The sequence below is a fragment of the Rhinolophus ferrumequinum genome, chromosome 14, assembly GCF_004115265.2.
Source record: "Rhinolophus ferrumequinum isolate MPI-CBG mRhiFer1 chromosome 14, mRhiFer1_v1.p, whole genome shotgun sequence".
Taxonomy (NCBI): Eukaryota; Metazoa; Chordata; class Mammalia; order Chiroptera; family Rhinolophidae; genus Rhinolophus; species Rhinolophus ferrumequinum.
The window spans coordinates 45,617,766-45,644,438 of record NC_046297.1 but is presented as its reverse complement, the minus strand read 5'-3'; the positions used below and the strand labels follow the sequence as shown (position 1 = coordinate 45,644,438).

General features: G+C 34.2%; 1 protein-coding gene across 2 annotated transcripts in view; it reads left to right on the top strand.

Moving 5' to 3' along the window:
- Positions 1–26,673, top strand: part of LRP12 (LDL receptor related protein 12) — a 67,613-nt gene that overhangs the window by 32,806 nt on the left and 8,134 nt on the right. For both annotated transcript variants that reach the window (XM_033126675.1, XM_033126674.1), the window contains 3 exons: positions 11,685–11,820; positions 23,764–23,966; positions 25,502–26,606. In XM_033126675.1, the coding sequence (XP_032982566.1) occupies positions 11,685–11,820; positions 23,764–23,966; positions 25,502–26,606 (1,444 nt within the window). The remainder of the gene's footprint in view (positions 1–11,684; positions 11,821–23,763; positions 23,967–25,501; positions 26,607–26,673) is intronic.

The following is a 26,673-nucleotide window of genomic DNA, read 5'->3' as shown; positions in this document are numbered from 1 at the left end:
TTGTAACAAAACCTTTGCACACATTAAACAAATATATTTGATTTTTAAAACGTATTTGTACTGAATTTTACTCTGATCTGTGATATTTGCTTCAATCAGGATAATTCTAGAAATAATTATGCCTTCCCTACTCTTGATTACTTTCAAATCAAGTTTTTTACTTGTTTTTACAAATTCTACTTATTAATTATAAACATTTTGGCAAACATTTAGAAAAACTGGAAAAAGAGCAAAAAGATTAAGAAAATCACCCATTAACCCTGCATTCTTAGAACAATTAATAATAGTATTTTAATTTCTTTCATTTCTCCTTTTCTGTCCATACCTTAAAAATTGTATATGTGTTTGAATTTTTAATTTTGTCTCCTGCCCTTTCTATTTAACATATTATAGAAGACCTTTTTTATAACCATTATTTTAATACCTATATAAAATTTTTCTCAACTGTCTGTATTGTAATGTTCTTAAACATATCAATGGATTGTTTCCAGTGGGGTCCCCTTATAGTATGCATCTTATTTCAAGGCACATATTAATATATATATATATATATATACACATATATATATATGTACATAAAACCCTTTTTTATTTCTAAGACTTTCTTTAGTATAGATTTCTAGAAGTGGAATTACTGTATCAAAGATCATAAATAATTTAATGACTCTAGAAATCTTTTGACAGATTGCTTTCAAAAAGGATTGTACCAATTTACATAGCTATCTGCAGTGTATGAGAGCATTTACATTGGGTATGATCGTGTTTTTTCTGTTAACTTTTTTCTTGCCATGTTTCTATTAAAGGTCCCAAACTTTTATTTCCCCCAAACTGTTGAGAAATGGAACCCTTTTTGATTCATAGCCTGGAGTTGTGACATTGCAAAGAATAAGAAAATGAGATTGGCTTTTCTTTATGATTAGGCAAAAACTACCCTGAAATTTAAAAAAAGATTTTCTGGTTGCCAATAGGAACAGATGTTGGAGCTTGGTGCTTTCTCAAGTATAAAGTTTTTGCATATGAGGATTAACACGTTATTTCCAATTCGCCAATAACACAGCTTCTGAATGTTCATACCTTATAACACGCATCGCTGAAAGTCTGAAGTTAGTTAGCTTGATGTTGAGTCTACATTTGACTTAGACTTTTTGCCAGGCAAAGCTGACAATTCTGAGAGCTGAGAAAGAAAATATCAATTTAGGAAGTTTCTTTGTTAAGCCTTGTTCATATTAACAGAATTAGCAGAATATATAAAATAGACTTCAAGTAGTTGTTAAGTACTGTTCTTATTTTATTCCATCAGAATCATCACCCTTTCTTGCTGGTATGTATCTGCATTTTATAGTTCCTATGCTAGTACTCAAAGGAGGACATTGCTGATCCTATAAGCCTTTAAAACTAATGATTTAAATTGTAGCCTTTTAAATTAGGCTATATTATTTTCTAAATTGCAATTAATTTGCTTACGACAGATGAGTTAGCAACAGTTTGCAATAGCGTAGAGCACTGTAATAGAAGGGCTTTTGTTTTAACCACAGTTTTAGGCTTAGGGACTGTAACATGATATTGTGAAGTTTTCCTGGAAGAACATCGAGTCCGATAACACTTTTCTTATCCTAGAATTTTCAGATCTTCCAAATACAGAATCTAAAAGGAAATAAACTGTAGTTATTTGAGAGCAGTTTATAATTATTTTTTAAATACAGAAAAGTTACATGAATAAAACAGCAAGTACAAGTGGTCCTTTGCATCTTATGTGATTTTAATGTTATTTTCAGTTATTCAATCAAATACTTGCACCTCTGGCTAAACTTGCTAAAAAGAATTTCACCAGTTCTTTTGACTAGCATTATACAGTGTGTCTTTTAGCCATGTTTCAGATGAAGAGGGGAAAGAAAGCTTATTATATTTTGGGTGACAATGAATTCATTAGGATTTTTAGGATTTCAGAATATAAAAGAACATAGTGTGAACCCAAGAAATTATCCTTCAAATAAAGAAAGTGCGTAGAGAATATAAGACTAAGTTCATTTTTTTTAAAAAAATCACACACATTAGTTTAGGATATTATTAATTTTAAAGACATTGCCTGCTTTCAGAGAGTTTATTTATAAGACACTTAAGCTTTTAGCGTAGAGTACTCCCTTAAGTTTTAGAAAGAAAAATAGTGGTTGAATTATAATTTTTATACACCATACTATTATGTGTAATAATATATACTATATAATTAAACCTGATTTATAATGTTTTATTATATAATAACATATTTTATGTGAAGCATGTTTGTGTATTATATAATCATAAGATTTCACGTAGTATCAAATATTTATTGAACTATTATATATTTATAACAAGATTACTATGCATTATAATTTTATATTACATTATTATAATAAACAGTAAGTAAACTCAGCATTAGAACAGTAAATGTAAGTACTGGGATCATAGACAGAACAGGTTGTAATGTAACAAAAATGTGCGATGCTTAGATGGTGGAAGTGAAATTCATCCATCCAACTGGACTGAATGGGACAGCTCCAGTGAAGATATAAAAACAAGTTGCATTCAAGCATTTAACATTTTCTTGTCCACTCTATACCTTTGAGAATAATTCTTTAGTGTGATAGCATATTAATTATTTGTAATTTTGTTAAGGCATGAATTTGAATTGGAGATACTATGCAACTATTGTTTAAGTCAGTCACTTACAGGTGAGCAAACTGGGCCGGATAAAAAATAGGGGTGATTTTTATCTTAAACTGCCCTAATAGAAGTACAGTATTCAGAACAAAGTAGATGACAGCTCTTTACTCCTCACTTAAACACACTGAGTATTAAGTTTATTTCTGGGTATCCCCCTTGACAGAGACAGGAAGACTGGGACAGTCTCAGAGGAAAACGTGAATATTGTAAAAATTATATCAAAGCTGATAGAGGTAGCTTAGAAAATTACGAGCCCCAAGGCCAATTCATCTTTGCTCAGGTGCTGATTTCGGCCTTACCTCGTCAGTTTCCAGCAAGAATCACAGTAAACTGCAAAAATTAATAATTTTCCCATTCAGGAAATAGAAATAGCTTGCTTAGCATTTTTGTCTTTTGTAGTGCTTAAAATTGGAAAACATATGTACCATATCAATAGTTTTTATGCCCTTTCAGGAAAAAAATTGCCCTTTTGTGCCCTTAAAAAGTATAAAAGGTTGAATCTTCCACATTCATCTTATCTTGTGCTTTGCTAGCAAAATACAAAACTATTCTTACTCCTTAGAAATTTTAGGGTAAAGCTGGTTAGATAGTTATTAAGAATACTCTCCTACTTTATTTATATTATGCTATGACCCTATTGGAACTAAAAAAAACTTTTTTTCTGTTTTTCCATATTTTGTGCCTCTTTCGACTTTTTAAATATTTTATTTAACTGCCATGTAGACCCTGATGATGATTTGTTTGTTTCTTTCTTTCTTCTGGACTTCAGTGACCTTCAAGGAACCAAGGAATTAACCTGCCTTGATTAGAGCTAATGGTCAAGTGAAATATTTTGGTCCTTAAAAAAAAATTACTAAGAATAAGAGGAATAAATGATAAGGATAAATATTGCTGCATTTGTTCTTAAGTAACTGTGCTAATGCAGATGAATATTCATTTAACCATAAGCAGCTGGATGTAGGATTTTCTGCTTGCAGTAGAAATGTATGATTTCTGGTAATAGGTCTTAATGAGAGATGGTCCGCAGTATGAGTGGTAGATTAATACGTTTTTTTGCTTGCATTGAATATTTTAAATGTGCTATAATTGTTTTCGTAAAAGGAGAATTTCAGTTTTCTGACTACTTGAAAAAATTAGAATGAAATTTGGAGAATTCTTAGGGAATACTACTCATGTTCTCTGTCTCCTCCTAAATTAATAGTGAGACAATAGGTATCTGGTTTTTATATTAATCATCTAACTACATATTCTAATTTTTTTTGTCAGTGTGCCTTTTATTGCTTGCGTAGGTTCAAAATTTTCCATGTTTTGTATGATTCACTTGTTAACCTTCAGAATCATTCTTATTCTCATCCCATATGGCCATTCAGTCACCATTTGCTTACTAATTTTTTTTTTTACTTTGGAAATTTTTTTTAAGTATCTTTATTTCCATTAGAATCAAACCCTTCTTACTAGTATTTTCAACATTTGGAATTGTTTTTATGTGTATCAGCCACAATGGGGTTAATGTTTATAAAGTATTCTATACTCTGAAAAACAAGATACCAAATGGTAGTAACCACCATTGACTGTACATGCCATCCTTTGCTTATGAACAGGGTGAGTTTTGTTCCATAGTGAAAACTTTCATAAAATAAAATTTTACAAGTAGAGGAGCTTCTGTACTTGCTTTTTAACTGATCTCCTTACCTCATCAATTTCTCTTTGCACAGGTTCTAGCACCGCAAAGTAATCTTTACAAAGTATTTGGATCATATCACTTCCTTCTGGAATAGCCTACCTTGGCCTAACTGGTGTCTATGGAATTTAATCATTAAATTCTTCTAATTTGGAATGTGCTCTTTACTCTGGCTCTATTCTGTTGTATGAAAGAAATCCTATGTTAATAGTCAAGTAAACCCTCCCTGTTCTATACTTACATAATGTAGGGTGTTTTTTGTTGTTGTGGGCCTTTGTTAGTATTACCACATGCCTATATGATACATTGCTTAAAATTACTTTATACAGTATATCATTGAGGACTATATTGTCTCATATGCTCTCATAACTGTTTATGTTTCTTAGATTCACTTAAGCATATCTCATTATTACAAAACTATAGTTTCCACGAGAGCATGAATTCTCTTCATATGTATCTCATGTACCTAGGGAGTCATAAGCATAGCAGATTTTTACTTACATTTCGGTTTTGTGATTTATTAAAACCAAAGGCACAAAAACTTCATGTCACTTTTAGTCTCAACTACTTTTTTAGTCGTAAGGTGTCAACCCTTGTCAGTTTTGAAAATAACCCAGTTCTTCATATGTAGAACAGGAAATGGTACTTTTTCTTTTACAAGTAGTTCAGCTCTAATCATAAATTTTCTTGCATACCTCAGTTCTTAGGTATGCAAGTTTAAAACCATGAAACCTGAAATTTAAGGGAAGTTGATTTGACACTATTTTGAAGTCATCCTCTCCTTTTCCATATGTCCTCTAAAATAGAGGTTGTTAAACAGTTCTTATTTATTTATTTACTTTTTGAATGGTTGCTTTAAAGATAATAGCATGGCTTATTAATCTAGTTTTAAAATCATAGTTATTTGCTTTTCTGTGGGAATATTGAAATAGTATCAGGATAAATATAGAGAAGTCTTGAGTATTTCTCAATCCGTGTTGCCCTGTTTTCTAAACTATGCAGTGAGATCTTTGTATTTTAAGCTGGAAACTGATACCAAAATCTTATTAAGAAGCTCCATTAATGAATCTATACCTAATTAATTCTTTAGTTAATTCTCCCTTTCTAACCGTCAACATAATAAATTAAAAATTGTATGTATTTAGTTTAGTCTTTTGGTGCAGCTTAACCACTAGCATTATAATAATCCCATTTGCTTTTATTTTTCATTTCAGATGTTGTGTATACTAGACTCACTATGAATTAAATAGGCTTTTTGAGATCAGATAACCTAATCACTACATACTATGAAGATGCTGTCCAAATTAAAAATTGTTATATTTTGAATGACCATTTAGAACCCCTTTAGTTTGGGAGTTGCTATTTCTAGACTTACGGGAAATTTATGAAAAGTGTGTGTGTGTGTGTGTGTGTGTGTGTGTGTATAAAATATATATATATATATAAAATCATCCAAAATATTTGAATGTTTATTTATATCTAAAGATACTGACCAAAGTAAATTAAATAGACATGTTTTTTGTAGATGTTTGTATTCCCAGAACAAAAAGTTAATATTGGCTATTAAGAGATGTATTAAGAAAGCTAAATGAAGAAAAACTAAAATATAGTCATATCTGCCATAATGCCATGTATATGGCATTCCTGAAAATCTCACATTCTGCAAAATCAAACTCTAAAAGGGCTTATGGTAAGAGTAGTGTTGGTAAACATCACTTACAGATACATAGCTTTGTAAGTATAGCTCTAACAATACCAGTCCGCACTCTAGCACAGTCAAATATCAGCTGACATACCTAGAATCAGGCCAGACTTTGCAGCTATAAACTCAAGGGTTCATACTTCCTCCTTGAAGACAATTACTTGTAGTGGAGACCAATTTAATCAAAACTGAAAATATAACTCAGAGATGTATTTCATCAACTGAGTGTTTTGTTTATTTTATTTTCATAGTGAGGAAATGTCTTCACCTCTCCATCGGTACCTGCAGCCTGCCAAGACAGCTCAATATAGAGGATAGTCAAGCAGTTCTTTAAGTCAGTAAAGTAACCACTTCTTGCAATAACAGAAGGCCCTTCTGTAGGGTTTTTATATTTTTCTTAAACTATGAAAACTCTTGCTTTAGGTTGCTTCAAATCATTAACATGCTGGGAATAAAATCTTTCACAGCTTTTCATTATACTGACAAGATTCTTCTATTTGTCAATTATATGTAAACTAATTCTCATTGAAGAACTAGTCAAAAAGTAGCTAAAATAATTATGTATAAACAATAGAGAAGGTATGGGTAGAAGAAATGTAGGTAAAAGAAGCTCAGGTTTATTATATCCTAAATTGGGAGTATAGTCAAAATCTAAAAACATGAGGTTCAAACTAGCAAAACCATAGAAAAGATTTTGGTTTAAAACAGATTCATTTTCTAAAACAAGGTTTTGTGAGTATGTATCTGAACCCCATCCTTACCCTGGCTTCTACCCATGTCAGATAACCAATAATCATGGCATTATTTCTCATTCTTTCCAGAGTGTAATGGTGCCAGTTACATTTTAAATGAACAATCACTGCCCTTTTTCCCACTTAGCTTGAACACATCCTTGAGTAGCCATCTCAATGCAGCATTAAATACCAGCCATTCTGATTTGGCATATCAAATGATGTTATGTATTGACAGTGTACTGTAATTCAAGTGCTGTGCTAACTCCTTTACCAAAATAATTGTATTTAACCCTTGAAACACCCTTATGTGGTAAGGTAGTATTTTAATCCCCATTTATAAGTGAGGAAATGGAGTCTTAAGTATTATCAAATTGATTGCAACAGTAAGTCACCAAAAATCTTTTATGTAAAAGTATAAATATAATAAACTAAGAAAAAATGAAATTCCATTTAATAGCTGTATGAGCTGAAGTGTTATGATGAGTTGGGAATGGGAAATCATCATAAGATGCTGAAATAATAACACAATAGAGGACTAAGAGGAAGCCAATTGGAAGATTGGGGCAGATGTGTAGAAAATAAAACAGGCCTTGATTCCCTAAGAGGCAGTGAAGCAGCCTTAATTTCTGCTTTTGAAATTTTGAGTTTTAGTTATTGTGGGGCCTGGCTTTACTTGTTTCCTGAGCTTGAAAATCCTTGAGATTGCCTGCAGTATTCCCAAAGTAGATTTCCTTTTTATTTGAGTTAGCTGAAATGACTAAATGATGCCTAAGACAGTAAAGATTCAGAATACAGTAGTCCCCCTTTATTTGTGGGGGATACATTCCAAGACCCTCAGTGGATGCCTGAAATTGCAGATAGTTCCAACCCCTATATATACTGTTTTTTCCTATACATAATTGATAAAGTTTGATTTATCATTTAGGCATGTAAGTGAATAATAATTCCTAATAGTAAAATAGAACAATTATAACAATATTCTATCATAAATTATTTCAATGTGGTCTCTATCTGATGACAAATACAACTACGAAGTGACTAATGAGCGCGTAGCATATACGGTATGGATACACTGGACAAAGGGATGATTTACGTTCCGGGTGGGACAGCAGAAGAATGAGAGATTTCATCACACTACTCAGATGGCACGCCATTTAAAACTTACGGATTATTTATTTCCAGAATTTGCCATTTTAATAATTTCAGACCCTGGTTGACTGCGCATAGCTAAAACCATGGAAAGTGAAACCTAAGATAAGCAGGGACAGCTATGTAGGACAAAGAGAAGGATTTGGGAAACATTACAGTTCTGTTCATGTTGAATTTCAGGTTGGAGTGGCCAGCGGGCATTTGGCTTTGCAAAATCTGGGTTAGACATTTTAAACCTATGAACTAGAAGTCATAATTGAAAATGTGGGAGTGAATGAGATCTTCCATAGAGAATGAGAAGAACAGAAGGCTTGGGAATGAATCATGAACACCAACATATCAGGAGCTGGCTTAGGAAGAAGGATCTGGTGCTAGAGAACTAACACAGTCAGAGTTAGGAGAAGAAGAGGTGATGTCAGCAAAGGCAAGGTAACACGTATCAAGAAGAAAAGAAACATTACTGTTTTGCTCTTCAGATCAAGTATCGTGGGGACTGAAGGTCCATTGGAGTTTACAGTGAAGTCAGTGATAGCCTTTGCCTGCTAGCAAGATTTTTATGGAGTTAAAAGTAAGAATTGAAATTCTGATTTCCGTGGCTCAAAAAAATGCAAAGTGAGAAAATAAGGAGATGTATCAGTGCAACTTGATGAGCTATCAGAGATACAGTGCAAATATATCATGATGATTGAGGGGTTTAGGGGGGCATGAGTTATGACTGAAATCGACCTTAGAGATACTTAAATAGCAGCATGAAGAAACCAAAGCCCCAAAAGATCTAGTAGTTTACACTGGCGATGCGTGTAAGTCTACGTCTTCTGATTCCAAGTCTACCAGTATATATAGGCAAACTGTTAACCCAAAGGGAGGAAAATCTCTTTAATGGATTCTAATGTTAATCTTACTCTTCTTGGCATATGAATTTATTCTTTCTTAGATCAAGAAGGAAATAAGTTATGGTTGTGCTAGAGTATGTTTATCTACATGCCCCCAATGTGTTGTGCATGCAAAAATGTATTGATAAAAAGCCACTGGCTGGATCTGAAACAAAATGCCAAATTCAGTCATGTTGCAAATGTGCAAAATTAATGTTATCAAAATAAATATTTATAACCACTTAAGGGAGCAACATTATGATATTGTTTTGTTTTTAAAGTATTTATTGAATACGAATGTAAAATACTGAATATTAAGGGAACCATTCTTATTTATGGGTGGTGGGTCTTTGGGCAGTTGTGTGAAAATAAAATATGCACAACAGTATTAGAACATATCAGAACATAAATTCCTTAGTTTTTGGTATAAGAGCACCATCTATGGGTTTCTCAAGTATTTCAGGGGTGGAAATTTTTTAAGTAAAACAAAAACCTAATAAAATTCTTTCTAGTTTTTTTTTCTGTAACTAGTCTGTTCATTTATTGAAAGGTTAACAATTGTCTCCCTAATCATAAATTGTTCCCACCTAGTTTTCAGATGTATCCCATTACTGTTAAATCAACTAATAAGTATTTGAGTACTTACATGCCAGCCAGTACAGTATTATGATTCTAAGTTAAATATAATTGAACTCGAAATTATAATATTCTCTTTAAAGTTGATGAATCTTTTAAAGAAAATGAGCAATTGTCTACATTCTGGGGGAGAGGTGATGATTATTTTTGCCTGTTTATTTGTATGTTGGTTTCTATCATCATGAACTTAAGAATTCCTTCAGCATACTACTCCAGAATGCTTTTGCAAGAGATAATAAGACAGAAAAAAGTCTTATGAATGACTTATGGTATCTCTTCATTAATTATTGTGATGATAACTCATTAGAGCATATAGTTGGAAGCAACACTCTGGCACTTCATTGTTAATAAGCTCTTAAAATAGAATCACATTTAGTTAAATTTAGTCTTTTTCTGAATTATCTATCATTCATTAAAATTAAAATTTTTTGTAAGGGAAATTTTACTCTTGATGAAATTTAATAAAAAAACATTGGAAGCTTTGACTATGGGTAAGCAATAAGATGTGTGCTAGGTAGGCTCTTGATATATTTATATCTTTACATTCTATTTCATGAACCTGTATGTTCTAAAAGTGATTGAAAACGAAATCTCTTTGGTAATGTACCCTAATTCCAGCGTAGACCCATTTTAGGTATGAACCTTTTTTCTTCAGTAAAATACACTTTTAAATCCTTGCATGTTTTCTTTAAGGGATGGGTTATTCTATAGAAATACAGATTGACTAAGCAATATAGCTTGCTTCATTTTGATCATTATGGAAAACTTTTTAAAATTACATGCTATACTTCCTGTCATTCTAACCTAAATTGAACAGACTGTAAACCTCTGTGAACAACAACTACAACAAAAAGTCATTTTTCCAAATTATAATTGTAATAGGGATACTTGCCTACCTACAACTTGGGTTGCCTAATTTTTATTTTTAAACTAACAGAACTCAAAAAGCATGAAAATTTAGGCCAAATATTGTATCAGGTACTTTGCTTGCAATGATTCATTTGTTCACTCAACAATTCCTTTAGCTAGGTGCAACTACTAATTATTACAAGAGTCTTCTCTTACTTTTGGGAAGAGAGCTAGTATTGTACAGGTTCTGAGCTCATGGCATTTGAGTTCAATACATCCTTTTTATTATTTTTCTGAAAATTGCCTCCATCGCTTCTGATAACTGTCTGTGTACCCCTGCGCTACTCTCCTACTCCTCATTTGCCACTGTAATCTGTTATTTTACAAATCAGATATTCTAATTTGTTGAAATTGTATCAAATAAGAGGTTCTAGGATTTTAAATGTTACTGAAGGCTTAAACATTCATTACATACTTTTTTGTAGCCCAGTGACTATTTTTTAAATTAAGGGAGAATAAATTGTCAGATTATCAGCTGAATTATCGATATATAAAATGTTAATTGTATTACTGTGAGAGTTCAAGACAATCAAGAAGAATAATCCAGGAAAGTGTTGGTAATAGTTTGAATTTATTCTATACTTTTCTGTGATAGTCAGATATCTACTTACATAATGATATTTTAATCACTATTTCAGGCCTTTATTTTTAAAAGTAATGTAGGAATCCTTCATGTCCCTATACTAAATTAGAAGTAGTAATGAAATAAAGATCTACTTTGCAGTGATTTTGAAGTAACATTTGGCTGTCTTTGTCTAATCATCCACTAATTTTTTAACATTCCAGCATTTTACTATTAGGTTTATATGTGCTTTCCCTTAATTATTTTGTTCAGAGGACTATTTATATAATAGTCTTTTACTTAAAGTGTCCAAAAAGCAAAATGGTACTCCTAAGGATGTAAGCATAACAGTCCGGTAAATATTGAACCATAAATAGTTTATAATAAAGAAAATAAGTTTAAAAGGTGAGTTTTAAAAAAAGGATGGATGGAGCAATCGATCGATCTCCATCGCTAAACCTATCAATTCTAGAGTCTTAAAACTGTTTGTAAAGATCCAGTTTGAAAACGTCCATGCTCACCAAACTGTACTTGATTTGGATAAGATATTGTGACTAAAAAGGAGGAAAATAAAATATCTCATTAGAATAATAAAAGCTTCTTAAAATTGATAATACCATATTTTATTGTGGATGATTTGATGTCTGAAGCGTTGGTTTTGTTTTTATAAACACTGATTTACTTAATGCCTTGTTTTAAAGTATAATAATTAGCTAAGATTGCTTTGGCTATCTTCCAGCTTGTGGGGAGACTGCAGAACAAATTCGAGCACCAAGTGGTATAATCACGAGCCCAGGCTGGCCTTCTGAGTATCCTGCCAAGATCAACTGTAGCTGGCTCATACGGGCAAATCCAGGGGAAATCATTACTATCAGGTGATTCTGGCATCTTTATTAGTATATCCTATTTTATTATAAAATATAAATTGTTTCCAAGTACCATCACTCAACATGCAGTAAAATAAAAAGATGGTTTTCAGATAATGTAATAAATTTTAGTACATCTTAAGGGTAAGAAAATGGCCCATCCTTTCCCTACTATTAGAACATGTGTTTTCAGTATTTCCTCCTGGTGGTAATGGCTTTGCACTCCATATTCTTCTAGACCACATTTTAACAAAAGGTACACATTTGCAAAATATCTTAATTAGGTTCAAGGGTGTAATCTTTGGCCGTGGGACAAATAAACAAAACTCACTAATCCACTTGTAGATCTAGCCCATAACCTTAGTCTCGTTAGTACTGTTATACCTTAATGAGTTAAAACAGTTGTAGGTGTGTGTGTGTGTGTGTGTGTGTGTGTATACATCTATACACACATATATATATATGTAGGTATGTATGTATGAAAGTTGAAACAGGCTGATAATCTTAAATACTGTGTCTGGAAAAACCTTTTTTTCTCATAACTTTGAAACAAAAGAATACAAAGTGGAAGATACGAGGTCTGACAATTAAGTTCTAGAACTTGTTGCAACAATGTTGCTAACCTTTTTTCATATCAGAGGGATTATTCATTAGGAATTTGCACCAACTGGATAAACAGTTAACCAAGTTTACTATTTGGAGATGCTGAAAAGACTGCGTGAAAAAGTTACACGACCTGAACTTGTGAAAAAGTTACACAACCTGAACTTTTGGACAATTCATGGCTCTTGTATCACAACAATGCACCAGCTCACATGGCATGTCTGTGAGGGAGTTTTTAGCCAGTAAACAAATAACTATATTGGCACACCCTCCCTACTCACCTGATCTGGCCCCCAGTGACTTCTTTCTTTACCGAAAGATAAAGGAAATAAATTGAAAGGAAGACATTTTGATGACATTCAGGACATCAAGGGTAATACGACGACAGCTCTGATGGCCATTCCAGAAAGAGTTCCGAAATTGCTTTGAAGGGTGGACTAGGTGCTGACGTCGGTGCATAGCTTCCCAAGGGGAGTACTTCGAAGGTGACCATAGTGATATTCAACAATGAGGTATGTAGCACTTTTTCTAGGATAAGTTCGCGAACTTAATTGTCTGCCCTCGTATTCCTTGGGGAAATACCCATAACTTTAAGATTCTAAGAATAAATATAAGTAAGAAAGATTAAGATTTCGCTTTTAAAAACATTTAAAATTACAGAGAAAAACTGTGGGGATAAGATATTAACGAAAAAATATTCAGTGGAACTAGATACTGCTTGCTTAGAGAAATTATATCAAGACCATCAGAAAAATAAAAAATTGTGTGAAGGGGAGAAGAAAAAAATATAGTGTACTTTAAACAAAGAACTATAGTTGGAGCTGAAACACAAATAAGAATGCCATTCCTCCAGAGACAGAGTTCTGCAATAGTACAAAGGCCTCTGCAGCATTCTTTCATTAATATTAATAACATGTTTATAGGTAAGAATCGTAGAATTTTAGAATTAGAAGAGATTTGGCAGATCATAGACTTAAATCCTTTCATTTATTATTTTTTTTAAATGAGATTGTAAATTTAGCCTGCTTTTTTATCTTTTTCCATATCCATTAACTAATGAGAGAACAATTCTCTCTTGAGAAACACAGCTGTGGTCTATCTATCCTCTTTTTTCTGTGGAAGCCATAAAACAGGGAGCATATGGTTTGTTTTCATTTGTTCCCTCCAGCCCCAGGCCACATCTTCCAGAACACTAGAGCTGAGCTTGTAGAGGCTGTTCTACTCCTCTGTGAGAAGTGTGATTCTCTTGTCTGATGGATTGGTAGGATATGCCAGTAAGATTATCGTTCTGCAAAAGAACCAATGTTGGAATCTGATCAGTATGCTTATTTTTCTGTTACTTGTCATATGATTAAATATAAATGCGTTTATAAAAGAGCATTTTTATGATAGGAACTCCAAACATTGGATCTTTTTTCAACACAGAACTAGAATTTTTGGACATTTTTAGCTTTTAACCTAAAATCCAGCCCCAAAATTAAATTTGCAGCCTACTAGCTCAGTTATGTAAAACTTGGAAATACTTGCCAGCACAGAGGAGGCTCCATGGACTTCTACCATCTGGTTCTGATCATGTATTGGATTCTTGAGATGTCATAAGTAAGCTACACTAAAAACCAAGCACAGTACTGAAATGCAAAACAAAATTAGAAATGAACCCCACATCTAAAGGAAAATTTCCTAAAATTCTGGAAAGAATTAATGAATTTGGATTTACGCAGCCTCAGAAGTCATTTTAGTAATTGTCCTAGTTTTTACTGAAATTATGATCGTGGTAATACCAAACTATTTGTGTATATACATACAAAGACAGTCAAGTTTTACTTGTGAATATTAGTATAAAATCTTAAGTGTTCAAAAGAATTTTATACCATTATCAAAGGCAGCTCATTTAGGCATCCACGTGAGTCAATATTAGAACTTTTTAATTAATTTACTATATTAACAAGTCAAAGAAAAAGTATATGATTATCTAGAATAGATAGATATTTTAAAGCATTTTGGTAAAGAGAAAATCAGCACATACCCCTAAGTTTAAAATAAAATCTAGATAAAACAGGGAAACTAAAATTACAGACTATAAACCAACAATACTTAGGACTCTCTTTAAAAACTAGTTAAGCATGGTGATATAAAGGCATTTTTACTTCACTCTTCTCCCTTGAAACCTACCAAAATTAACAAAGGCCACCTTATCCATAGGAGATAGAGGACTAGACTCTGGTTCACTGCTTGAAGCCAAGGGCTGGGGTCAGGATATTTTGTTCAACAAAGGAGGCTGAAAAAACTTCCACTAACCATTGCCTTAAGTTGTATGGGGCTGAGCGCTTAGAGAGGTGGGAGAACATACCCTAGCAAATAGGAATTTAACTAAATAAGTCACATATTGTTTCCCTGACAGGATCTATAAATACTGTGAGCCACCATATTAAGACAGGCACTGGAATGGAGACGCAGGTGGAGGTAGCTAGCTACCAAACAGATGCAGTGGGGGAGTATATAGAGAGAGAAAATTAAAAAGAGAGAACCAGAAAACCTTCTGTAAAATAGACCTGCAACCCAAATTTCCAGAATATATGGAAAAAATTAATGCTAACAAAAACAGCCAACAAAATTAAGTTGGAACAAAGTTTACTCCAGATATTATAAACTTTATTATATCACGGTTTTTTCTTAACCATTTTTATGTCATGAACACTTTGGTAGTTTGGTGAAAACTATAGCTCCTTTCTTAGAATAATGTTTTTAAATTCATAAAATACATAGCATTACAGAGGGAACCAATTACATTGAAATAGAGCTATGAGATATTTTATTAGAATTTGTAATATAGTAATACATGCTTATTTATTAACATATTAGCAAGCAAGCAATGGTTCTAACAACTACTGAATTTCAAAGTGATTTTGAGGATAAATAGTTATTCCATATATCTATTAAAACTGAAATGCAACGTGAAGTTATATATGATTTCTATTGGCGACAGTGTGATAGGTACTTTAACTACTATAATGGTTTGTTGTTTATATTCATAAGTGAAGGAAATGTAAATTTTCAGAGATTAGTGAAAATAAATATGTAAATTTATCCACCAAATTTCAGAATCTGAGTATGTATTAGTATTTATTACTAATGCATAAATACATTATGATGTATTTATTAACACATTAGTATGTATTAGTATTTGAATTACAACATCTAAAGATAACTACTGAAAAACTAGAAATAGCATCGAAGAGAGGAAAAGATACTGTTTTAAAAAGCACAAATCTATTAATACAAAAGAAGACAGGAAAGGAAGAAAATAAGAACTCTACCAAATAGAAAGGCTATTCAATAAAAAAAAACTAATTTAACCTTTAAAAGACAGATTATCCAACCAGGTTTATTGGTTGGTTGATTGGTATGATCCCTCTATAAAGGGCTTATAATAACATACCTAAAATAAAACTAATGCAGAAAGTTTGAAAAAGAGAGATGGAAAAAAATAAGTTTTATAAATATTAATCCAGAGAAAGCTAGTGTAGGAAGATTAACAGCAGATATAATTGAGCTTAAGGCACAAAATATTAGTAACAATGAAATAATCCACTACAGGAGAATATAATTGTGGTAAACTTTGTGTACCTAATAACACAGCCTAAAATACATACAAAGCAAAATGTGAACAAGTTTGACTAATCCACAATTGTAGTGGAAGTTTATAAACATACCTTTGATCAGAATTTATTAAACAGGAAAAAATAAAGATATAGAAGATTTGGTAAAATTAACAAGCTTGATTCAGTAGGAGCATGTTTTATATACGTGTGTAATATTTATACCTATTTAAATGAATACACATTGTTTTCAAAGACATGTGGAACACTTGTAAAAATTTTTTTGTGTTAAATGACAAAGGAATTCTGAGCACATTTCCAAGACTTTTCATTATTCAGCTTGTGTTCTCTGACCACAATGCAGTTAAATTAAACCCACAATAAAAAACTGAGGGGAAAAATAACAAAACCCATATGTTTGGAAATATGTTACTAACTCCTGCATTAAAGATGGAAATCATAGTGGAACTCATAAAATATTTTTAAGTGATATGTTTGTTTCCATAATGAAAGCACTACAGATTAAAACTGTTAGAAGATACTGAAAAAGTACCGACAGAAAAATTTAATGCACTGATTTAAAATTTAGTAAGATGGGAAATAAGCTCAGCACTTACTCAAGAATTTAGAACCACAGGTAAATCTCAAGTAAAAGATAATAAAGATAAGATCAGAATATAATAAAATAGAAAAAAAAAACCCAATGATTCAATAAATCAAAACCTAGCTATCTAATAGAAAAAAAAAACTGGGGAAAATAGACAAATCTTAAGGCAAAACTAAAGAAAAAAGAGAAAAGGTCAAATAAATGAGTAGAAGTATATATAATTAAAATACAGTAATACAGATTTTAAAAGTCATAAGGGGGTTTTTTCAAAGGTCAGCTGACTGTATCACAAAGTTAAAAGTGTAAATGTCCTGGGTTTGCTCAAAGGCAGAAGAGGAGATGGATGGATGGAAAAGAAGTCATATAGAAGCCAAGGAAAAGATTTCTTCTCACAGTCCTCTATATTCACAACTATAAAGCTGTCTGTATATTGAGGTTAAGTAGTGTATTATTGAAAAGTAAAACTTGCTACATTAAAACTGTTAGAGAAGTTCTGGTCAAGATAGAGGAGTACGCAAACACTGTGCTTGCCTCCTCACAAACACATCAAAATTACAAGTAACCTGTAGAACAACCATCATTGAGAATCACCAGAAGTCTAGCTGAACAGAAGTCCTGTAACTAAGGACGCACAGAAGAAGCCACCTCAAGACAGTTAGGAGGTGCAGAGATGTGGAATGGACTGGTCCCATACCCATGTATGGCAGTCAAAATTCAGGAGTGGTATCTTGGCTGTGGAGGTCCCTCCTGAGGAATGAGGGATCCCGGCCCAACACCAGGCTCCCCAGCCCAAGGTTGCAGTGCCAGGAAAAGAAGTCCCTGCAACTTTTGGCTGTAAAAACCAGCGGAGATTGTGGATGATTGAGGTGGAGAAAGGCTACAGTTCCAGATACTCCTCTTAAAGGGCCCAGCACAGACTTACTTGCTGACAGACTTACTCGCTCCGAGCTCCAGTACTGCAGCAGCAGCTCAAAAGGCACCAGGGACATACAGGGAGGAACTGAATTGTTTGGCTTCATTGCAAGGGCTGGAAGGCCAGCTTCCTCCCAGACAGATGTACACACAGAAGCCACTGTTCTTTGTTGAGGTCTTCACCAATCCAAGGTGCAAACGCAGGTGGGCACCATATATGAGTCTCCATCAACCTGGTTAACACCACTTTGCCTCACCCTGATGATTCCCTGAGACCCCACCTCACCCAACTTGCAGGCCCATCCAAAGCCGCTACCAGTGGCTTTTCTGTACAAACAGCCTGTGTTGGCTCATGCTGCAGACTTTCCTAAAATATCTCAAAAGTTCACAAACCCCCAAAAAGCAGCATTGGGTTTTGGTGTGCCCCAAACCTCTTGCTAAGCAGCCCCAAAACTGACACTAGAAGCAGCTGTCCCCAGTTCTCAGCTTAGCCTTTTCCAGGCACCTCCAAGCCCAGTATAAGGAGCAAACATCTGCAGATCACATTGTAGCTCATAACAAGTGGCCCCAGGCAGGGCACAGGCAGCAGCTGACCTTGGCCTACACCAGAGCCCTTTCCAAGAGGCCGCAGAACCAACACACCCAGTGGCCATCTTCAGACCACACCAGAGCTCCACCCAACAATCTTCACAAAAGACACACCGAAAGGGCAGACTTGGCGGGCACCAGAGCCCTGCTAAAATAAATCCTGTTCCTTAGAGTCAGCTCTTGCACCACAGCTCCTTCATTGTAGTTACAGCCAGTGCTCACCTGGCTCAGGTGACCGAGGAGATTGCTCCACTGGGTCCCACAAGAGACCTACTACATAAGACCATGCTACCAAGACCAAGAGACATAATAGCTCTACATAACACATAGAAACAAACAGGGAGGCAGACAAAATGGGGAGAAAAAGAACTAAACAAAATGGAAACCAGCAGTCTACTAGATGTGGAGTTCAAAACACTAGTTATAAGGATGCTCCATGATCTTAGTGAAACTTCAGCAAAGAGATAGGAAACACATTAAAAATGGAGTTAGAAAACATAAAAAAGAACCATTCAGAAATGAAGTAACTGGAATAAAGAATACATTAGAGGGAATCAAGAGCAGATTTGATGAAGCAGAGGATCACGTCAGCAATTTGGAAAATAAGGTAGCAGAAAACACCCAATCAGAACAACAACAACAACAAAAATTTTTTTTAATGTGGATAATTTAAGGTACCTCTAGGACAACATCAAGCATACTAACATTCAGGGGTACCAGAATGTTATTTCTGGTACCAGGTTATAGGGGTACCAGAAGGAGAAGAGAGAGAGCAAGGCATTTGCTCATTATTTGAAAAAATAATGGCAGAAAACTTACCTAATCTGGTGAAGGAAATAGATGCACACGCCCAGGAAGCGCAGACAAGATAACCCAAAGACACACCTAGGCCCACACCTAAACACATCATAATTAAAATTCCAAATGTTAAAAAACAAATTGAGAATCTTAAATGCAGCAAGAGAAAAGCTGTTAGCTAGCTACAAGGGAGCTCCCATGTGACTGTCAGTTGATTTCTCAACAGAAACTTTGCAGGCCAGAAGGGAATGGCAGGAAATAAAGTGATGAAAAGTAAGGACCTACAACCAAGATTACTCTACCCAGCAAAACTATCATTTAGAACTGAAGGACAGAAAAAGAGCTTCCCAGAAAAGGAAAAGCTAAAGGAGTTCACCAACATCAAACCAATATTACAAGAAATGTTAAAGGGATCTCTTTAAAAAGAAAAAAAAAGACATCAAAAATATGAAAAATGAAATGGCATCAATTACAAGTCTATTAATAATCAAATGTAAATGGATTAAATGCTCCAATCAGAAGTCTTAGGGCAGCTGAATGGATAAAAAAACAAAACCCTTACATATGCTGCCTACAAGAGAGTCACTTCAGTTTGAAAGACACACAGACTGAAAGTGAAGGGATGGAAAAATATATTTTATGAAAATAGAAACGAAAAAAAAGAAAAAAAGCTGGGGTAGCAACAGTTACACCAGACAAAATAGACTTTAAAATAAAGGGTATAACAAGAGACAGGGAAGGACCTAGTAATCCCACTTTTGGATATTTATCCGAAGAAACCCAAAACACTACTTCGGAACGACATGTGCATCTATTTTCATTGCAGCATTATTTACAATAGCCAAGATACTAAGTTAATCTGAGTGTCCATCACTGGATGAATAGATAAAGAAGAGGTGGTATATATATACAATATAATATCACTCAGCCATAAAAAGAATGAAATCTTGCCACCTACAACAACATGGGTGGATTTGAGTATTATGCTGAGTGAAATAAGACAGAGAAAGGCAAATGTCATAGGATTTCACTTATGTATAGAATCTCGAGAACAGGATAAATGAGCAAAAAATAAAAACAAGGGCCGGCCCGGTGACTCAGGTGGTTGGAGCTCCATGCTCCTAACTCCGAAGGCTGCCGGTTCGATTCCCACATGGGCCAGTGGGCTCTCAACCACAAGGTTGCCAGTTCGATGCCCCAAGTCCCGCAAGGGATGGTGGGCAGCGCCCCCTGCAACTAAGATTGAACATGGCACGCTGAGCTGAGCTCCCAGATGGCTCAGTTGGTTGGAGTGCATCCTCTCAACCACAAGGTTGCCAGTTCGACTCCCGCAAGGGATGGTGAGCTGCGCCCCCTGCAACTAGCAACGACTGGACCTGGAGCTGAGCTGCGCCCTCCACAATTAAGATTGAAAGGACAACAACTTGACTTGGAAAAAAAAGGCCTGGAAGTACACACTGTTCCCCAATAAAGTCCTGTTCTCCTTCCCCAGTAAAAAATCTAAAAAAAAAAAAAAAAAAATTATAAATTAAAAAATAAAAACAAGTTCATGGATACAGAGAGCATTTTGGTGTTTTCTGGATTGCGGGGGAAAGGGGCATTGAGGGGATGGGTGATTAGGAGGTACAAATTGGTAGTTACAAAATACTCATGGGATGTAGCATTTAGCATGGGGTATATAGTCAGTAGTATTGTAATAACTATGTATGGTGTCAGATGGGTACTGAATTTATCAGGGAGATCACCTCATAAGTTATATAAATATCCAATCACTGTATTGAATACCTGAAACTAATATAATATTGTATGTCAACTGTAATTGAAAAATAAAAATACTTTTAAAAAGGTCATAAGAGAACATAATAAATGGTTGTTAATACTTTTGTGCAATTAGATGAAATGGATCATTTTCTAGAAAATGTGTATTACCAAAATTGATTCAAGAAGAATTAGATAACTGATTAAATCGATAGCCATTAAAGAAATTGAGTCAACATTCAAAATAAGATTCTACACCCAGATAGTTTTACAAAATTAATAGATAAGGAATTTTCTTACCCTGATAATGTATATGTTAAATTTTAAAATCAGAATTAATAGTGAAGTTAATTTTAGCACCAAGGACCAAGAGACGGATATATACGAGGTCCCAGCTTTCATGAATCTTAAACATTTTAGTGGATTAAAAGTGTATTAAGGGATTCCCTAGCTTTAATGGGACTAGCCCTCCCATAAACAGTTACCAACTTTGGATAAAATTTAAAAAAAAAAAATTTGAAGGCTCTGAAGAGTAATCAAGCTGGAAGAAACCAGAGGGGATTCAACCCTTGAAAGAAGGAAACCACACTGGGTGAGATGTTTGTTTCCTGTCTGCTCCCCAGTCCATCAGAATCAAGTAACTAGAACTAAAGCAGATCGCCAGTCTCGACTGGAAGTGTCAGAGGATGGAGTTGAGGCTGCCAGAGTGGCTGGAAATTGAAAAGGCAAACACTGGAAAAGAGAGAACCACAAAGTAAGAAGCCCTTATATCTGCACATAAATTCTCAAATCCTTGGCCGACCTCGGAACTGTGCATACTTAAAGAGAGACTAGAAGGAACCTGGTAGGACAAGCTGTGCAAGGATTTCAATTGCTGTGCACTGCAGCTGAGGTAGAGTTTGGGGTTTGAGTCCTGTCCATCACAGGGCACAGTTCAGAGTTTGAAACCTGCTGAGTCCAAGGGGCTTGGTAAATGCCTTGGGATTTTTATTAAACCCTAAAGATGCCATACTTTATAAGTAAAGACAGTGTCCTAAAATTACGAGTTCACCTAAGACTAAGGACAAAGCTAAACAAACTCACTAACAAAGTGTAAAATCAAACCTCCACAAGTTCAGGGTAATCAGTAATTTAATTGCATGATAGAAAAAAAAATAGTATAAGAATCTCAACCTATCTCTTAGAACACACAAAAATTAATTCAAGATAAATCCTAGGTATGAATATCAAATTAAAACTCTAAAATATTAGAAGACATTATGAATATCTTTGTGATCTTTAGGGTAGGCACAGGTATCTTAGGACACTAAAAGCACTAAGCATAAAAGAAAAATAAATTATGTAGGCTTCATCAAAACTAAAATTAAAAACTTATGTTCATCAAAAGATACCATTAAGAAAATGAAAAGGTAATCTATAGAGGCTAGAAGAAAATATTAGGAATATACATATCTAACAAAGGACTTCAATCAAGAATATAAAAGGAACTTTTATAACTCAAGAAGAAAAGGTTTTTTTAAATGGGCAAAAGACTTGAACAGACACTTCACAGAAGATATAAGAATAAGAAGCCAGTAAGCCCATGAAAAGATGTTGAACATCACTAGCCTTCAGGGAAGTGCACATAAAACCACAATGAGAGATGTCATTTCATGCCCACTAATGACTAAAATTAAGAAGACTGACAATATCAACTGTTAGAGACAGAGAGAGAGGGAGAGTGTGTGTGTGTGTGTGTGTGTGTGTGGCTGTACATATTATCTTCTATAACAGAAATACTCCAAATAGGTACATGTTTATACTATAAAGAGCTCTTTAAAAATTAAGAAAAAATTTTAATGAATTAAGGATATAAAAAGGCAATTCACAGGAAAAGAAATAGAAATAACCAATAAACATAGGAACAAGTTTCAATCTCAGTAAATAAGGAAATGCAAAATAGAATAACGATAATTTTGTACACCTAATTGGCAACAAATATTTTAGAATACAGAATATCTCATTTTGCCCGAGTTGTGGGGTATTTCCTACACACTCGGTGAAACTGAGTTGATATAAACATTTCTCACTGTCACATTTAAAGTGGAATTGTGTCTTTTGACCTAGCAATTCTACTTCTAGAAAAAAATGTCCTATAGAAATGCTTGCTCATATGTATAGAGAGAGGTATGTGTATAAGGACTTTTTAAAGCATTATTCATAATAGTGAAAACTGGAAACAAATTGTCTACATCAGCCTTTGTTAAAGTTATTCAGAATATTTGAAAAGGAAATATCCTGGTAGGATAATCCTTGGATAATTAACTTTATTATCACTTAGTGTAAGGCGGAGGCAAGGCGGTAAAGTCAGATCTTCACTGTTTAGTGAGACGTTACTAGAAAACGATATTTTGGTTTCTCTTTTTTCATAGCAGTGGCTATGTGCTTTTATTTACTTGACTTGTTTGCCCTTTACTCAGGTCCATATTTGATGAACTACAAGACAATGTTTAGTAATACAGTAACTTATGTAAGAAAAGTTTTTCAAATGCTAGGACTTTACACTGAAAAATTTTTGTTCATTTTTAATTTTTTTTCTTTTAATTACTTTGCTCAGATTTGTTCTATTTGCTTTCCTGAAAATGTAAACTACAAACTTTTCACTAAACAAGCAAATGAACCCATCTAATGTAAAAGAAAGCTGGCCTTTTCTGTGTGCCTCAGTTCATGAGATTATATAGAGTGTTGTTTTGAGTTCAAACACAGTTTAGGGTGTTTTGAATTAGTGGTCTTTCCTAAACACATTCATATACAGAGAAGAAAAAGGAAAAGGTGCCAAGGGTCACCTGTTTTTCAGCATTATTTTATAATCTGACATTACTTGTAAAGCAGTGTTACTCTGGAATCTGGGGCAGAGATACAGATATTAGGAACACAGCAGCAGTGTTATTATTTGCTGGTCATAGGGTTGTGCATATATCTGAAAATCCCAGGAGAGTCAATAAATACATGGAGGCTTATAATAAAGCCCTCAGTTACGTTGTATTATGATGATAATTTTTTTCCAAAATTACCCTTTCTAATAGCCTTTTCTGATTTTATTTGTAGTTTTCAGGATTTTGATATTCAAGGGTCCAGAAGATGCAGTTTGGACTGGTTGACGATAGAAACATACAAGAATATTGAAAGTTATCGAGCTTGTGGTTCCACGATTCCACCACCATATATTTCTTCACAAGACCACATCTGGATCAGGTTCCATTCCGATGACAGTATCTCTAGGAAGGGTTTCAGACTGGCCTACTTTTCAGGTATGTTTTTAATAAGAAGGAAGATAGTGAACAGAATGCTATAATATTAACTTCTCAGTCACTTCGGGGCTAATCTTCTAAATACTGTCATTTAATTATGACTAAGTTCTGGAGGCAGCTCTGTGATTGAGGAATTAGAAGATAAAGGTTCAGGTGCCCTGGAACTAGATCTTAAAAAGTTTTGTTTTGTATAATTCTAATAAAATGATTAATTTCATAAACTAAGGCTAATTTTCTTTTTAAATATTTCAAATACGTTTAGTTTAAAAGAACTGTTTCTCCCTCAGGTGCTTACTCATATCCTGAAAGTTACACATATATTTTTGTGTTTCTGAATTACCATTGTCTTTACAAAAAGACATAACTTAGTTTCACCGTCATAGTTTGTAGTATCAAAAGTCTTTTTTTTTTTTTTTTGCTAGTCTTGGACTTTATCCAAGAAGAGTGACCAGATCATACAAATGTGAATAACTCAGATTATTAGAGTTATGTATTTTTTTTTTCCGGAAAATAGTTTTACATCTGAAATTACATGGTCTCCTTTAGCAAACATATACTGCTTTTTCTCTTTTTTCTTAAAAACACAGTCTTTGTAATATTTAGGCTCTGAAGTACATTTTCTGTCACCTATTTACCAATAAACAAGTTACTTGTTAATGGAGAAATGATCATTGGCCTAATGTTGTCAATTTGGGGACTATTGGGATCTAATGTTTGCTTTTCTTTCCCTACCCGTTATGGTTTTATATTTAGGATGGTACACTACATAATTAGAATTCTATAAGCATTTCAGTTTTTTTCTGTCTCCTTACCTCTACTAGTTTGATGAATAAATTTATACCTTTAGCTCAGATTCATGCAATATTTTGCAGTTATGTTGAAACAATAGAAATGATAAAGCGGAAGTACTGTGTTACGATTACATGAAACTAACAGTGTAAAGTTAACCTTATTATCTTAGCAAATATTTGAATAAAACGGGCCTGCAAAGTAAGCTATGATATACATAGCAAAATACTGTGTATGTATATATATATAAACAATATTGTGAATGTATTTATATAAATAAGAACTAGAAAAGATTATGAAAAAATGGGATTTGAAAAGGTGATTACTGTGAATGAATTTTTCTTTATTTCAAAATGCCTTATTTTAATGTTTACGCAACAGGTTATTTAAAATTCTTAGGCAATCTATCCTGTTGACTCATTCATGTATCTTACATCACTTTAGTAGATGTTCTGCAGTACAATAGCTCTGCAAAAACAAAATTGATTTCTTTTTAGATCAAACCACAGAGACCTTTATGGAACAAATCATAAGTGTTTAGCAAATGGATTTGTTGAGTAATCAGTAAGTCAATATTAATTTGCCATTAGAATTTAACCTATTTTTTAAAACAAAAATTTTTAAATCCTTTCACTTAGGCTTAATGAACATTTGTTATAAAAATATTACTTGCTGTTATACATCATTTAAAGAGTATGTTTTTTTCTCCTTATCTCTTCATCTCCTTCCTCCCGGTGGCCTCCCAGGGAAATCTGAGGAACCCAGCTGTGCTTGTGATCAGTTTCGTTGTGGAAATGGAAAGTGTATACCAGAAGCCTGGAGATGCAATAACATGGATGAATGTGGAGATAGTTCTGATGAAGAGATCTGTGCAAAAGAAGCTAATCCTCCAACATCTGCACCTTTTCAACCCTGTGCTTACAACCAGTTCCAGTGTCTATCTCGGTTTACCAAAGTTTACACTTGCCTCCCCGAATCTTTAAAATGTGACGGAAACATTGACTGCCTGGACCTAGGGGATGAGATAGATTGTGATGTGCCAACTTGTGGGCAGTGGTTAAAATATTTTTATGGTACTTTTAATTCTCCCAATTATCCAGACTTTTATCCTCCTGGAAGCAATTGCACCTGGTTAATAGACACTGGTGATCATCGTAAAGTCATTTTACGTTTCACCGACTTTAAACTTGATGGTACTGGCTATGGTGATTATGTCAAAATATATGATGGATTGGAGGAGAATCCACACAAGCTTTTGCGTGTGTTAACTGCCTTTGATTCTCATGCACCTCTTACAGTTGTTTCTTCCTCTGGACAGATAAGGGTACATTTTTGTGCAGATAAAGTGAATGCTGCAAGGGGATTTAATGCTACTTACCAAGTAGATGGCTTCTGTTTGCCATGGGAAATACCCTGTGGGGGTAACTGGGGGTGTTACACTGAGCAGCAGCGCTGTGATGGGTATTGGCATTGCCCAAATGGAAGGGATGAAATCAACTGTACCATGTGCCAAAAGGAAGAATTCCCGTGTTCCCGAAATGGTGTGTGTTATCCTCGTTCTGATCGCTGCAACTACCAGAATCATTGCCCAAATGGCTCTGACGAAAAGAACTGCTTTTTCTGCCAGCCTGGAAATTTTCATTGTAAAAACAATCGCTGCGTGTTTGAAAGCTGGGTGTGTGATTCTCAGGATGACTGCGGTGATGGCAGCGATGAGGAGAACTGCCCAGTGATCGTGCCCACCAGAGTCATCACTGCAGCCGTCATAGGGAGCCTTATCTGTGGCCTGCTGCTCGTCATTGCACTGGGCTGTACCTGTAAGCTTTACTCTCTGAGAATGTTTGAACGCAGGTCAGTATCGGGACAAGCCTGTGTTGGTTATGCTCTCTGCAAGAAAGGCATGGCCCAGCTATTCGCA